We start from the raw sequence: 14414 nt of genomic DNA on the forward strand, positions 1-14414 counted from the left end.
TGTGTGAGTCTGGAACCCCTCTATAAAACTGCTCAGTACCCCTGCGTGAGGCTGGAACCCCTCTAGAAGCTGCTCAGCACTCCTGTGCGAGTCTGGAACCCCTCTATAACCTGCTCAGCACCCCTGTGCGAGGCTGGAACCCCTCTATAAGCTGCTCAGTACCCCTGTGTGAGTCTGGAACCCCTCTATAAACTGCTCAGTACCCCTGCGCGAGGCTGGAACTCCTCTAGAAGCTGCTCAGCACTCCTGTGTGAGTCTGGAACCCCTCTATAAGCTGCTCAGCACCCCTGTGCGAGGCTGGAACCCCTCTAGAAGCCGCTCAGCACCCCTGTGCGAGGCTGGAACCCCTCTAGAAGCTGCTCAGCTCCCCTGTGCGAGGCTGGAACCCCTCTCCGAGCTGCTCAGCACCCCTGCGCGAGTCTGGAACCCCTCTATAAGCTGCTCAGTGCCTCTGTGCGAATCTGGAACCCCTCTAGAAGCTGCTCAGCACCCCTGTGCGAGGCTGGAACCCCTCCAGAAGCTGCTCAGCACCCCTGTGCGTGGCCAGACCTCCTCATTTTCTTGCCCAGCGGCCCTGGGCGAGCTCTCCCCCCTCATTTTCTCGCCCCCCGCTCCCGCCGCCGCCCCGGCCCCGGGAGGCGGGTCCCGCCGTACCTGGTGCAGCGCCGTCAGCCCGTCCACGTTGGTGGTGTCGACGCGGGCGCCGCGGCCCAGCAGCCGCCGCACCTCCTCGCAGTCGCCGCTGGCGCAGGCGGCCAGGAACACGGCGCCCTCCTCGAAGCGGACGCGGGTCCCCCCCGCGCCGCGGTGCCGGCCCCGGCCGCCCGCCACGGGCTCCTGCTCGGTGAGGGAGCCCTTCCAGCGCCGCAGCTGCTCCGCCCGCCGCAGCCGCGCCGACTCGGCCCGCTTCCCGCCCAGGTGCTCGGGCTCCGACATCGCCGCCCGCTCGGAGCGCAGGGAGCGAAGCGGCGCCTCAACCCGGAGCGGCGCGCGGCGCCCCCGCCGCCATCTTCGCCGCGCCCCGCCCCGGCCCGGCCGCCGCGGGGGACGCCCGGGACTTGCAGTTCCCGCCGCCGGCGCCGCACCTGGGTTGCCGGCGCGGACTACGACTCCCGGCGGCCCCCGCGCGCCTGCGCACGGCGCGGACTACAACTCCCGGCGGCCCCCGCGCGCCCTGCGCACGGCGCGGACTACAACTCCCGGCGGCCCCCCGCGCGCCTGCGCACGGCGCGGATTACAACTCCCGGCGGCCCCGCGCGGGCCGCCATCGCCCTTCCTGCGTCCGGGAAAGGGGGAAAGGAATCCAGGAAGGGTGGGGCGGGTTGGGGTTGCGACGAACCTGAAAGATCATCCAGTTCCAGCCCCTTTGCCGTGGGCAGGGAGGCCTCCCACTGGACCAAGGGGTCAACTTTCCCCAGGGACGTTCATATTATTTGGAGCCTAATCAAGGTTTGTGGTCTCTGCGTCAAAGAAACACAGACCTGAAAGGAGCCTTTCTGTCTTCACCGGAGCAGGACAAACCCGGTCACTTACCTCGCCTTTACACACACAGAATCACAGAATCGTGGGATGGTTTAGTCTGGAAGGGACCTCAAAGCCCATCCAGTCCCACCCTTGCCATGCCAGGGACACCTCCCACTGGATCAGGGGCTCCAAGCCAATGTTGAGCATTCCAGAACTGGACACGGTACTCCAGATGGAGATCCTTGACAAGTGCTGTCCCTCAGGGGTCTATACTGGGACTGGTGTTGTTTATTACCTTCATCAATGACATAGACAGCGAGATTGAGTGCACCCTCAGCAAGTTTGTAGATGACACCAAGCTGAGTGGTGCAGCTGCCACACCAGAAGGCCAGGGTGTCATCCAGAGGGACCTGGACAGGCTGGAGAAGTGGGGCTGTGAGAACCTCATGCGGTTCAATAAGACCAAGTGCAAGGTCCTACTCCTGGGTTGGGGCAATCCCCGATTTCCATCCAGGTTAGGGGACAGCGTGATTGAGAGCTGCCCTGCAGGGAAGGACGTGGGGTGCTCGTTGATGAGAAGCTCAACAGGAGCCGGCAACGTACACTCACAGCCCAGAAACCAGCCATGTCCTGGGCTACATCCAAAGCAGTGTGGCCAGCAGGGCAAGAGATGGGATTCACCCCATCTACGTTGCTTTCGTGAAACCCCACCTGGACCCTGTGTCCAGTACTGGAATCCCCAGCAGAGCAAGGATATGGAACTGAATGCAGGCAGTGCTGGGGCAGCAGCAGCTCAGGGTGCAGCCAGCAGCCAGACCTCAGCAGGCTCTGACCTCGGTGCTGCTACCTTCAGCTCTCACTGTGATGCCAAAAAAGCCAGCAAATAAACTCTCTAAGGCTCGTTTTGGAGTTTTAGAAAGCAAGCATCCTTTATCAGGCCTGAGCAACGTGAGGCAGCAATTTCCATCAATTGTATGCAGCGAGACAAGAGCTGGGGATATATATATTTCCCACTGCCATGTATATGGATCAATTCTCCCAGGAATCTCATGCATATTCTGTTACTTTCCAAGGACTCATTTTAATGTTATTATGAACTTCACAACAGCCTAACCTTGCCTTTGAGATGGGGAAAGGCTGCAAACAGAGGTGACTGCAGAAGGCACAAGATCTAACGGTGTCTGGAAATACCGTTTGAAAAAACACGCTATAAGGAAACTATGCTCTCAGAAGGACGTTCTGTCTAACTTTCAAAAAATACAGTTACTTGGATGAACTTTACTTCAGCTGAAATATTTTTTTCCCCCACTTTTTGTAATAGGAACTACTTTTTGTATCACCTGCTGTAGCCAAACCAAACTGGGAAGGGTTTGGGATGAGATGCTTGTGTTGGCTTCCACACACCTCTCCGAGCCCCCTCTCGTGGCTGGAGCACCCTGCTGCCTGTCCAGTTTTGCAAAGGTGCTGAGGACCAGGCTCTCCTGAATGAGGAGCTGCCTGTCTCCTTCAGGTTATTTTGTGGTATCAGTCTGCCCTGCGGAAAATTTGCCTTAAATTATTCGTTAGAGGAATCGTTGGACGAGCACGCTGCTAAATGATCAGTGACAAATCCCCCCAGCCAGATGGCGACTGCTCATTAGTCTTAAAAATCCCGGCAGTTTCCAACAGAGTTCCAGGGAAAACCTCAGGAACAACAGCACGATGTGTCTGGCATCCCCAGCCTGCAGACCGTTAGGAACCCCTCCAAGGAACACAGTCAGGGGCCACATCGGGGCTATTAAATATTCATAGAGACCATAGAATCATAGAATCCCTAGGTTGGAGAAGACCTTGGAGATCATCGAGTCCAACCGTACTTGTCCACTACTAAACTACGTTCCTGAGCCCCTCATTCATCCGTCTTCTAAACCCCTCCAGGGATGGGGACTCCACCGCTGCCCTGGGCAGCCTCTGCCAGTGCCTGAGAACCCTTTCAGTGAAGAAGTTTTTCCTGATGTCCTATCTGAGCCTCCCCTGGTGCAGTTTGAGGTTCAAGCTTACGGTTTTGTGAGGGCATCGTAGGGGTGAGGCAGGAGGCCATCCTGTCAGGAGGCATCCTCTTCTCCCACAGCTGACAAGACCTCCTGTGCTCCTGTGAAAACTGCCTGACTGAGAGTATCAGCCACTGAAGTTTTTAAAGCATGTCTTTTATTTTCCCGACAGGAATTTTACCCAGGCATGTTTAGAGAGTTTTCTGCATTTGCCTAGGATTCCTGGACATTTGACTAAGCTTCTGGATGCTGAGAATTCCTCCACAGCTACAACTCATGAGAACTGGCTATAAATTCCATCACTTGTGGCATATGTACCATTGCTCCTGGGATGCAGAGCTGCTTCGCACGGGCACAGGTTTGCCTGTGTTCTCGAACTGTGGGATTCCCTCTGCACGACAGTGGGTGAGGACAGTCTGTCCGTCCCCTGCCAAGGTGAAGAACATCTGGCCCCGATGGCCTTGGATGTGCAGGTGGAATCGTGGACAAGAATCGCTCTGCAACCAGAACAGGAGAGCAATGGAGGAGTGTGGGAGCAAGGACACTGGGGAGAAAATCCACCACCCGGCTGGGGCAGAGGATGCGGGCAAGATGGGGCAGAGGATGCGGTGACCCCACCATCCGCAAGGAACCCTTTCCTGGGGCTGCTGCCCAGCCCAGCCTCCTCCCAAAGCTGCAGGATCACCTTTTCCAAGGCCTCTGGGCCCACGATCAGCTCAGCCCCATCTTCTTTCTGAAGCTTCAAAACTTGGCGATCCTCATAGCCAAACTCCCTGCAGGAAGAGGAAAGCGGATCTTGTCAGAGAGCGGCCCGTTCCCTCTGGGAGTGGGGGAGCTCAGCCAGAGGGGAGACCCCCGCCCTGTCCCTGCTGTGCCCGTGCTCCCCTTCCGCGCCAGACTGAGCAAAAGGGAAAGGAACCAGGGAAGGACGGGAGCCCCGGCTGAGAGGAAGATGACTGCAGGGAGCACGAGGTCGACTGACGCTCCTGCACAGAGCCAATTCCAGTCAGGAAACATCTCTTACCTCAGCTCCTGCAGGCCTTTTTCCACACTGACACTACTCTGTACCTGAAAGGGAAAAATGCTCCATTGGAGCTTCCCCTGCCAGAGCCACCAGGGCTTCCCAGGAGAGGCTTCCCTAGGAAGAGCCGGCAAAAGCTGCTGCTTTGGGCCACCCTGCGTGGCAGCTCAAGAGCCTCAGCTGGACCCTGGCAGCAACGCCTCCTCGCAGGACGTGCCGGCCCCACCGAAGTCACCCACCTCTGTGGACGTCTGGGTCGGAACCGAGCACCAGGTCCAGTCAAAATCGAAATCTGCAATTGCATCAAGAGATAGTTATCAGAGCGGGGTGGCCAGCGATCCTGGCAGGTGCAGTCTCCTGGCCGTGCCCGGGCTGGAGGAGACAAGGCTGGGATCTCCAGGCGTGCTCAGTTCCCCAGAACCCAGCCCCGTTCCTCGTCAGCGCTTGAGGGAGCACCCAGACCAGGCTCCATGCGCTGGGAGAGGCACCTCTCCATCGCTCCCCCTGCACGGCTCTCCCCTATGGCAATCCCCAGCTGAGGCTTGGGAAGAGCTGCGCTTGTCTCTCGCAGACGGAGTGAGCCACGTGCTCCAGTGGCTGCAGTAGCGCCTTGGCCAGGACGCTGCTGGTCTGACTGGGAGGCCAAAAGCCAGTCCCAGGCGTGGCCGTGCTCAGGAAGCACGTGGGCCACATCCTGGTCCCAGAGGAAAGCTGGTATCCAGCACAGCTGGGTCGTCGCTTTCCCAGCTTTGCTCAGGAAAACTCACCAAGAAAGACAAGGAGCAGCAAGGCAAGGATTTTGAAGAGCTGCTTGTGGTGCAACACAGTCTCTTTCCTGCAAAAGAGGGAGTCGGGTGTCTGTCAAGGACCCAAGTCTTGGGTAAAGCCCTTCCAGGTGCATTTTCCTCCTGGGGCTGAAAACCTGCTGCTGGCAGCGAGGTGATGGAGCAGCATCCAGGAGGAAGAGGATTCCTGTCCACACCATTCCACACTGCCAGCAGCTCTGGCCCAAAGGAAGGGCTTCAGGAGCACCTTCCGAAAGCAAAGGGAAACAATGTGGGGAAGGGAAGAGGTATTGCAAATGAAGCCTGCTTTGCCACAGCCTCTCTGGGGTGGCCCTTGCTGTCGCTCTGGCTGGAAAGCAGGGCTCTTTTCCCTCGATGTCCCACAGATGTGACGCATGGGACTGTGTCTGCCGGGGGGCTCTGCTCTTGGCTCTCCTGGGGAACAGCCCCAGTACAAGCAGCGTCTGAGCTTCAGGGCCCAAACGGGAGCCCTGGGCTGCTGGCTGGAGAACACCCTCTGCTCTCCCCTGGGCTTGCACCAACCCTCAGACATCCCCTTTGTCACCCGCCCGCAGTAGGAATAGGTCGTACGTACACAGGAAAGAAGATGTTCCTCTGCCACATCCCCAGGGAGGTGATGGAACTAGACACTTGGCGGCGCATAGTGCAGGCTGGCCCTGGGCGAAGAAACCAGAGCAAAGTGAGTCCCCTCTCCTGCGGTCTCTTCTCCAGGAAGCTCCCTGGAAGCGGGGAGGCGAGCACCGAGGGACGCCCTCCCTCTCTGGGGCCAAGAGCGAGGCAGCCTGCCCTTCTCCTGCCCCTGGGCCAGCCGGCCAGAGCTCAGGCTCAGCACAGCTCCCCAAGGTCCCCCCTGAGGACTTGACAGCAGCAGCGGGGCTGAGCTTACCTTCATTGCCCTCAGTGGAATTTTCCTCCTCTGATGGAGCTTTATTTTTTTGAAGCGTGAGCTCCGTTTCTAAGTGAACGTTCCTGGGGGAGGAAAAAGCCACGTTCTGGTTGTTCCCCAGCCCCGGGCTGTGGGAGCCGAGGCGGCAGCAGCAGCCAGAGCGGACACCCTTGCCAGAGCTGGGGCCATCCCGTTAACAGCGAGAGAGCAGCAGCCTGGGGGTTTGCAAGGCTCCCCCTTCTCCTTTCCCCATCCCTGGCTCCCCAGGAGCCCCTGCTGCCCCCGGCTCTGGGCCAGCAGAATGAGCCCGGCTGGCAGCCCAGCCCCAGCCCCTCCCGAGGGGACTTGGCCAGCCCAGGGCTTTGCTCCACAACCCCGCTGGCGGCTACCCCGCTGCTCTGCACCTCACAGACCGGGGTTCAGCCACAGCCCTGCCCCCAAACCGACCCCACAGCCTGGGCATGAACCCCCTGCTTCCTACCCATGGGCCTGCCTGCTCCTAAGGTTTTAGGGGCATTGACCCCGAGAACCCCTCTGAGGAGCCTTTCTCTTTGCCATCGCGGCAAGTGTAGGCTCCCCGCACACACAGGGGCCGGTGGGAAAAAGCCCAGTCAGAGAGAACAGCAGCGACCTGCTCGCTGCACGTCTGCTCTGGGGAGCAGTCCCAGGGCAGTCTGAGGGCTGCTGCCCCGTGCTTCCAAAGGCCTGGTGGGCAGCCAGCTGGGACACCACGGTGGCGATTGTGACATCACACAGGAAGAGCCTATTTGCTCCCCGCACGGAGCAGAGCTGCACTGGGAGCCCCTGCCCATGGGGCCCTTGAACCCAGCCCGGCGCCCATTCTGGCTCTCCCTGCCTTGCACCACCAAGGGCAAACCACACAGTTTCTAAAGGCAGATGTCGGGCCATGAAATCCCCAGTGCACACAGAATCACAGAATCACAGAATCACCAGGTTGGAGAGGACCCACTGGATCGTCGAGTCCAACCATCCCCATCAATCACTAACCCATGTCCCTCAGCACCTCAGTCCCATCCTCGTGCCACGAGAGGTTCCAAATATGGCTTTGTTTTTAACCAAATCACAGTGTTCGACGGCACCCGCGGGCGCGGTGGCTTCCAAGGTCCATGTGAAGGGGGACACCATGATCTGCTCCGAGGAAGCTCTTCCACCACCCCAAAAGCGTGGCCCTGGGGGGGGTCACCCCTTCCGGGCGGGGGACAGCACGTGGGTTTTCTTGCGGTAGCAGCCGGGCGCGAGCAGCTCCAGGGTGAGCGCGGTGACGATGGCCGTGAGCCCCCAGACGCGGTGGGGGCGGTTGAGGAAGACGGGCAAGGTGTAGGCGTAGCGGCCGCCCGTGCGGAAGTGCGTGTAGCCCTGGTTCTCCTCACGCAGGAGGTGATCCAGGGGCAGCGTGAAGACCTCCTCCACCTCGTCGGGGTTGGGGGTCAGCGTTAGTTCCTCCAGAGGTCCCAGGTTGGCCACGATGGGAGCCACCAGCTGTCCCTGCCAGTCCGGGATCTCCCTCAGCTGCCCCCACACCGCGTCCTCCGGCAGCCGCAGCCCGAGCTCCTCCCGCGTCTCCCTCAGCGCCGTGGCCGCCGCAGGAGCTGGAGGGGTGGGGGCGTGGGGGTGCTGCCCTTGGCCGGGCGGCTTGGTTCTCTTTTTACAGTTTTTGGAATCTCCTTTATTGCTTCGTCACTAATTAGTTCCCAGCGCAGACCGCCGTGCCGCGCACGGATCAAAGCTTGCAATATTTCAACTTCTCCCTGCTGCTGTGCCTCCCTCCTGGCTTGCCCCTGTTGGTCTGAGGGACGATGCGGGGAGGGAGGGGGTGGATCGGGCTCCTCGTCGGTGTCTATCGGACCCAGATCAAAGGGATTGTCGTCCCTCCCATCGGGGGGTGCACAGGCAAGCGCAGCCAGTTTAGGGGGGTGGGGAGTTAGTGCAGTTGGTGACGATCCTGCACTCGGCTCGGAATGATTGCTCTGCTTTTTAGAGCCGACATTTTTACAGACAGTTCCTTTCATGCCCTTCATCTCTTTTAATGTCTCTAAAACGAGACGCCAGTCTCCACGGATGGCTTTAACCTCTTTTTCTTCCCTTTTTGATCCCAAAATAGTTTTTTGCCATAACGTCTCTTCGTAGTTTTGCCAGTCCGAGACTGAAAATACCATATGCAGGTCTTCAAAATGACCCCATCTTTGACCTAACTGTATCAACATTATTACCTGCTTTGCAGGTATATCATGCCCTCTCTTAGAGAGGATTCCCGCAAGCAATGTGGCCGCAGCGTCTGTTTCCATAGCTGCGCCTGAGGGGTGAGGAGCGGCCTCACACCAGCATCTACCCTGCTTTTGCCCAGGTAGTGCTTCCCTTAGCCGAAGTTTCCCACGCCCCCTCCTCTAGCTGCCGCCTTACTGCAGTCTCGGAGCTATTAAAAAAGCCGTTTGCAATCCTCTGCTACCAGATGTGGGAGTGGGAGTCGGACCCCGAGTAGCAATGAAATCTCAATGTGAGTATAGTCGTTCTCGTTTATTCATAAACACAACACTCCTTATATACTTTTCTAGCAGAGCACAGGCTAATAAAACAACTTACAATTGGTCCTACTGTACTGTCCATGCACCTTAAGTAGTTACAAGATTGGTTAAAAGATGTCAAGCACTCGAAGGGGGCTGGTACAATACTCCGGACGGACGTTTCAGGGACTTTCAGGCGCTGAGTTCTGGGCTTTTGTTATGCGCTTCTTCTATCAACATACCAAGGTCAGTTTTAAGGAGGAACGCCAGGCCCAGTCTCAAGTGTTAACCCTGGATTGTTCATTTCTATCAAATCAGCGCCATCCTTCCGCACGGGGGAGGTGTCAATCGTCACAGAGAGGCCAGTCTGTCCATCTCTTTTCAAGATGTTCACCTGGACATTATGGACTCGGACGTGCAGTTGGAGTCCTGGAGAAGCCTGGCCCTGCAACCAGAACAGCAGCAATGAAGTGTGAGAGCGCGTTGGGAACGACACAACCGCTGACAAAGCTAGAAGTGTGAGCACTCGTGTGCCCGGGGCGTTCGATTTCAGCTAGAAAATGAGGCGCCTGTGAAGCAATGGAGAGAAGCCGGAGGCTTTCCCTGCCTGACCCAGGGGCCCCTCAGCATTGCGGAGCAGAGCAGAATCTGAACCCATCCCAGGCAGGGGCCAGCAGAGCCACGTCTCTGCCCAGGGGCTCTGCAGGGATGCCCAGCACCTGCGTCCCACCCCTGAAAAGGCGCTGTTAGGGAGGAGTGTGGGAGCAAGGACACTGGGGAGAAAATCCACCACCCGGCTGGGGCAGAGGATGCGGGCAAGATGGGGCAGAGGATGCGGTGACCCCACCATCCGCAAGGAACCCTTTCCTGGGGCTGCTGCCCAGCCCAGCCTCCTCCCAAAGCTGCAGGATCACCTTTTCCAAGGCCTCTGGGCCCACGATCAGCTCAGCCCCATCTTCTTTCTGAAGCTTCAAAACTTGGCGATCCTCATAGCCAAACTCCCTGCAGGAAGAGGAAAGCGGATCTTGTCAGAGAGCGGCCCGTTCCCTCTGGGAGTGGGGGAGCTCAGCCAGAGGGGAGACCCCCGCCCTGTCCCTGCTGTGCCCGTGCTCCCCTTCCGCGCCAGACTGAGCAAAAGGGAAAGGAACCAGGGAAGGACGGGAGCCCCGGCTGAGAGGAAGATGACTGCAGGGAGCACGAGGTTGACTGACGCTCCTGCACAGAGCCAATTCCAGTCAGGAAACATCTCTTACCTCAGCTCCTGCAGGCCTTTTTCCACACTGACACTACTCTGTACCTGAAAGGGAAAAATGCTCCATTGGAGCTTCCCCTGCCAGAGCCACCAGGGCTTCCCAGGAGAGGCTTCCCTAGGAAGAGCCGGCAAAAGCTGCTGCTTTGGGCCACCCTGCGTGGCAGCTCAAGAGCCTCAGCTGGACCCTGGCAGCAACGCCTCCTCGCAGGACGTGCCGGCCCCACTAAAGTCAACCACCCCTGTGCATGTCTGGGTCGGAACCGAGCACCAGGTCCAGTCAAAATCGAAATCTGCAATTGCATCAAGAGATAGTTATCAGAGCGGGGTGGCCAGCGATCCTGGCAGGTGCAGTCTCCTGGCCGTGCCCGGGCTGGAGGAGACAAGGCTGGGATCTCCAGGCGTGCTCAGTTCCCCAGAACCCAGCCCCGTTCCTCGTCAGCGCTTGAGGGAGCACCCAGACCAGGCTCCATGCGCTGGGAGAGGCACCTCTCCATCGCTCCCCCTGCACGGCTCTCCCCTATGGCAATCCCCAGCTGAGGCTTGGGAAGAGCTGCGCTTGTCTCTCGCAGACGGAGTGAGCCACGTGCTCCAGTGGCTGCAGTAGCGCCTCGGCCAGGACGCTGCTGGTCTGACTGGGAGGCCAAAAGCCAGTCCCAGGCGTGGCCGTGCTCAGGCAGCACGTGGGCCACATCCTGGTCCCAGAGGAAAGCTGGAAGCTGGTATCCAGCACAGCTGGGTCGTCGCTTTCCCAGCTTTGCTCAGGAAAACTCACCAAGAAAGACAAGGAGCAGCAAGGCAAGGATTTTGAAGAGCTGCTTGTGGTGCAACACAGTCTCTTTCCTGCAAAAGAGGGAGTCGGGTGTCTGTCAAGGACCCAAGTCTTGGGTAAAGCCCTTCCAGGTGCATTTTCCTCCTGGGGCTGAAAACCTGCTGCTGGCAGCGAGGTGATGGAGCAGCATCCAGGAGGAAGAGGATTCCTGTCCACACCATTCCACACTGCCAGCAGCTCTGGCCCAAAGGAAGGGCTTCAGGAGCACCTTCCGAAAGCAAAGGAAAACAATGTGGGGAAGGGAAGAGGTATTGCAAATGAAGCCTGCTTTGCCACAGCCTCTCTGGGGTGGCCCTTGCTGTCGCTCTGGCTGGAAAGCAGGGCTCTTTTCCCTCGATGTCCCACAGATGTGACGCATGGGACTGTGTCTGCCGGGGGGCTCTGCTCTTGGCTCTCCTGGGGAACAGCCCCAGTACAAGCAGCGTCTGAGCTTCAGGGCCCAAACGGGAGCCCTGGGCTGCTGGCTGGAGAACACCCTCTGCTCTCCCCTGGGCTTGCACCAACCCTCAGACATCCCCTTTGTCACCCGCCCGCAGTAGGAATAGGTCGTACGTACACAGCTAAGAAGGTGTTCCTCTGCCACATCCCCAGGGAGGTGATGGAACTAGACACTTGGCGGCGCATAGTGCAGGCTGGCCCTGGGCGAAGAAACCAGAGCAAAGTGAGTCCCCTCTCCTGCGGTCTCTTCTCCAGGAAGCTCCCTGGAAGCGGGGAGGCGAGCACCGAGGGACGCCCTCCCTCTCTGGGGCCAAGAGCGAGGCAGCCTGCCCTTCTCCTGCCCCTGGGCCAGCCGGCCAGAGCTCAGGCTCAGCACAGCTCCCCAAGGTCCCCCCTGAGGACTTGACAGCAGCAGCGGGGCTGAGCTTACCTTCATTGCCCTCAGTGGAATTTTCCTCCTCTGATGGAGTTTTATTTTTTTGAAGCGTGAGCTCCGTTTCTAAGTGAACGTTCCTGGGGGAGGAAAAAGCCACGTTCTGGTTGTTCCCCAGCCCCGGGCTGTGGGAGCCGAGGCGGCAGCAGCAGCCAGAGTGGACACCCTTGCCAGAGCCGGGGCCATCCCGTTAACAGCGAGAGAGCAGCAGCCTGGGGGTTTGCAAGGCTCCCCCTTCTCCTTTCCCCATCCCTGGCTCCCCAGGAGCCCCTGCTGCCCCCGGCTCTGGGCCAGCAGAATGAGCCCGGCTGGCAGCCCAGCCCCAGCCCCTCCCGAGGGGACTTGGCCAGCCCAGGGCTTTGCTCCACAACCCCGCTGGCGGCTACCCCGCTGCTCTGCACCTCACAGACCGGGGTTCAGCCACAGCCCTGCCCCCAAACCGACCCCACAGCCTGGGCATGAACCCCCTGCTTCCTACCCATGGGCCTGCCTGCTCCTAGAGGTTTTAGGGGCATTGCCCCCGGGGACCCCTCTGAGGAGCCTTTCTCTTTGCCATCGCGGCAAGTGTAGGCTCCCCGCACACACAGGGGCCGGTGGGAAAAAGCCCAGTCAGAGAGAACAGCAGCGACCTGCTCGCTGCATGTCTGCTCTGGGGAGCAGTCCCAGGGCAGTCTGAGGGCTGCTGCCCCGTGCTTCCAAAGGCCTGGTGGGCAGCCAGCTGGGACACCACGGTGGCGATTGTGACATCACACAGGAAGAGCCTATTTGCTCCCCGCACGGAGCAGAGCTGCACTGGGAGCCCCTGCCCATGGGGCCCTTGAACCCAGCCCGGCGCCCATTCTGGCTCTCCCTGCCTTGCACCACCAAGGGCAAACCACACAGTTTCTAAAGGCAGATGTCGGGCCATGAAATCCCCAGTGCACACAGAATCACAGAATCACAGAATCACCAGGTTGGAGAGGACCCACTGGATCGTCGAGTCCAACCATCCCCATCAATCACTAACCCATGTCCCTCAGCACCTCAGTCCCATCCTCGTGCCACGAGAGGTTCCAAATATGGCTTTGTTTTTAACCAAATCACAGTGTTCGACGGCACCTGCGGGCGCGGTGGCTTCCAAGGTCCATGTGAAGGGGGACACCACGATCTGCTCCGAGGAAGCTCTTCCAGCACCCCAAAAGCGTGGCCCTGGGGGGGGTCACCCCTTCCGGGCGGGGGACAGCACGTGGGTTTTCTTGCAGTAGCAGCCGGGCGCGAGCAGCTCCAGGGTGAGCTCGGTGACGATGGCCGTGAGCCCCCAGACGCGGTGGGGGCGGTTGAGGAAGACGGGCAAGGTGTAGGCGTAGCGGCCGCCCGTGCGGAAGTGCGTGTAGCCCTGGTTCTCCTCACGCAGGAGGTGATCCAGGGGCAGCGTGAAGACCTCCTCCACCTCGTCGGCGTTGGGGGTCAGCGTTAGGTCCTCCAGAGGTCCCAGGTTGGCCACGATGGGAGCCACCAGCTGTCCCTGCCAGTCCGGGATCTCCCTCAGCTGCCCCCACACCGCGTCCTCCGGCAGCCGCAGCCCGAGCTCCTCCCGCGTCTCCCTCAGCGCCGTGGCCGCCGCAGGAGCTGGAGGGGTGGGGGCGTGGGGGTGCTGCCCTTGGCCGGGCGGCTTGGTTCTCTTTTTACAGTTTTTGGAATCTCCTTTATTGCTTCGTCACTAATTAGTTCCCAGCGCAGACCGCCGTGCCGCGCACGGATCAAAGCTTGCAATATTTCAACTTCTCCCTGCTGCTGTGCCTCCCTCCTGGCTTGCCCCTGTTGGTCTGAGGGACGATGCGGGGAGGGAGGGGGTGGATCGGGCTCCTCGTCGGTGTCTATCGGACCCGGATCAAAGGGATTGTCGTCCCTCCCGTCGGGGGGTGCACAGGCAAGCGCAGCCAGTTTAGGGGGGTGGGGAGTTAGTGCAGTTGGTGACGATCCTGCACTCGGCTCGGAATGATTGCTCTGCTTTTTAGAGCCGACATTTTTACAGACAGTTCCTTTCATGCCCTTCATCTCTTTTAATGTCTCTAAAACGAGACGCCAGTCTCCACGGATGGCTTTAACCTCTTTTTCTTCCCTTTTTGATCCCAAAATAGTTTTTTGCCATAACGTCTCTTCGTAGTTTTGCCAGTCCGAGACTGAAAATACCATATGCAGGTCTTCAAAATGACCCCATCTTTGACCTAACTGTATCAACATTATTACCTGCTTTGCAGGTATATCATGCCCTCTCTTAGAGAGGATTCCCGCAAGCAATGTGGCCGCAGCGTCTGTTTCCATAGCTGCGCCTGAGGGGTGAGGAGCGGCCTCACACCAGCATCTACCCTGCTTTTGCCCAGGTAGTGCTTCCCTTAGCCGAAGTTTCCCACGCCCCCTCCTCTAGCTGCCGCCTTACCGCAGTCTCGGAGCTATTAAAAAAGCCGTTTGCAATCCTCTGCTACCAGATGAGCCCGGCTGGCAGCCCAGCCCCAGCCCCTCCCGAGGGGACTTGGCCAGCCCAGGGCTTTGCTCCACAACCCCGCTGGCGGCTACCCTGCTGCTCTGCACCTCACAGACCGGGGTTCAGCCACAGCCCTGCCCCCAAACCGACCCCACAGCCTGGGCATGAACCCCCTGCTTCCTACCCATGGGCCTGCCTGCTCCTAAGGTTATAGGGGCATTGACCCCGAGAACCCCTCTGAGGAGCCTTTCTCTTTGCCATCGCGGCAA

General features: G+C 59.4%; 2 protein-coding genes across 9 annotated transcripts in view; one reads left to right on the top strand and one right to left on the bottom strand.

The window, feature by feature from the left end:
• The window catches only part of PPP1R12B (protein phosphatase 1 regulatory subunit 12B), a 132945-nt gene extending 131923 nt beyond the window's left edge, over positions 1 to 1022 (bottom strand). For all 8 annotated transcript variants that reach the window (XM_069875739.1, XM_069875738.1, XM_069875736.1 and 5 more), the window contains exon 1: positions 655 to 1022. In XM_069875739.1, the coding sequence (XP_069731840.1) occupies positions 655 to 936 (282 nt within the window). In that variant the 5' untranslated portion in view covers positions 937 to 1022. The remainder of the gene's footprint in view (positions 1 to 654) is intronic.
• The window catches only part of CSRP1 (cysteine and glycine rich protein 1), a 269990-nt gene that overhangs the window by 159847 nt on the left and 95729 nt on the right, over positions 1 to 14414 (top strand). The gene's annotated exons all lie outside the window — the stretch shown is intronic.

Source organism: Phaenicophaeus curvirostris, chromosome 24, assembly GCF_032191515.1.
Source record: "Phaenicophaeus curvirostris isolate KB17595 chromosome 24, BPBGC_Pcur_1.0, whole genome shotgun sequence".
Lineage (NCBI taxonomy): Eukaryota > Metazoa > Chordata > Aves > Cuculiformes > Cuculidae > Phaenicophaeus > Phaenicophaeus curvirostris.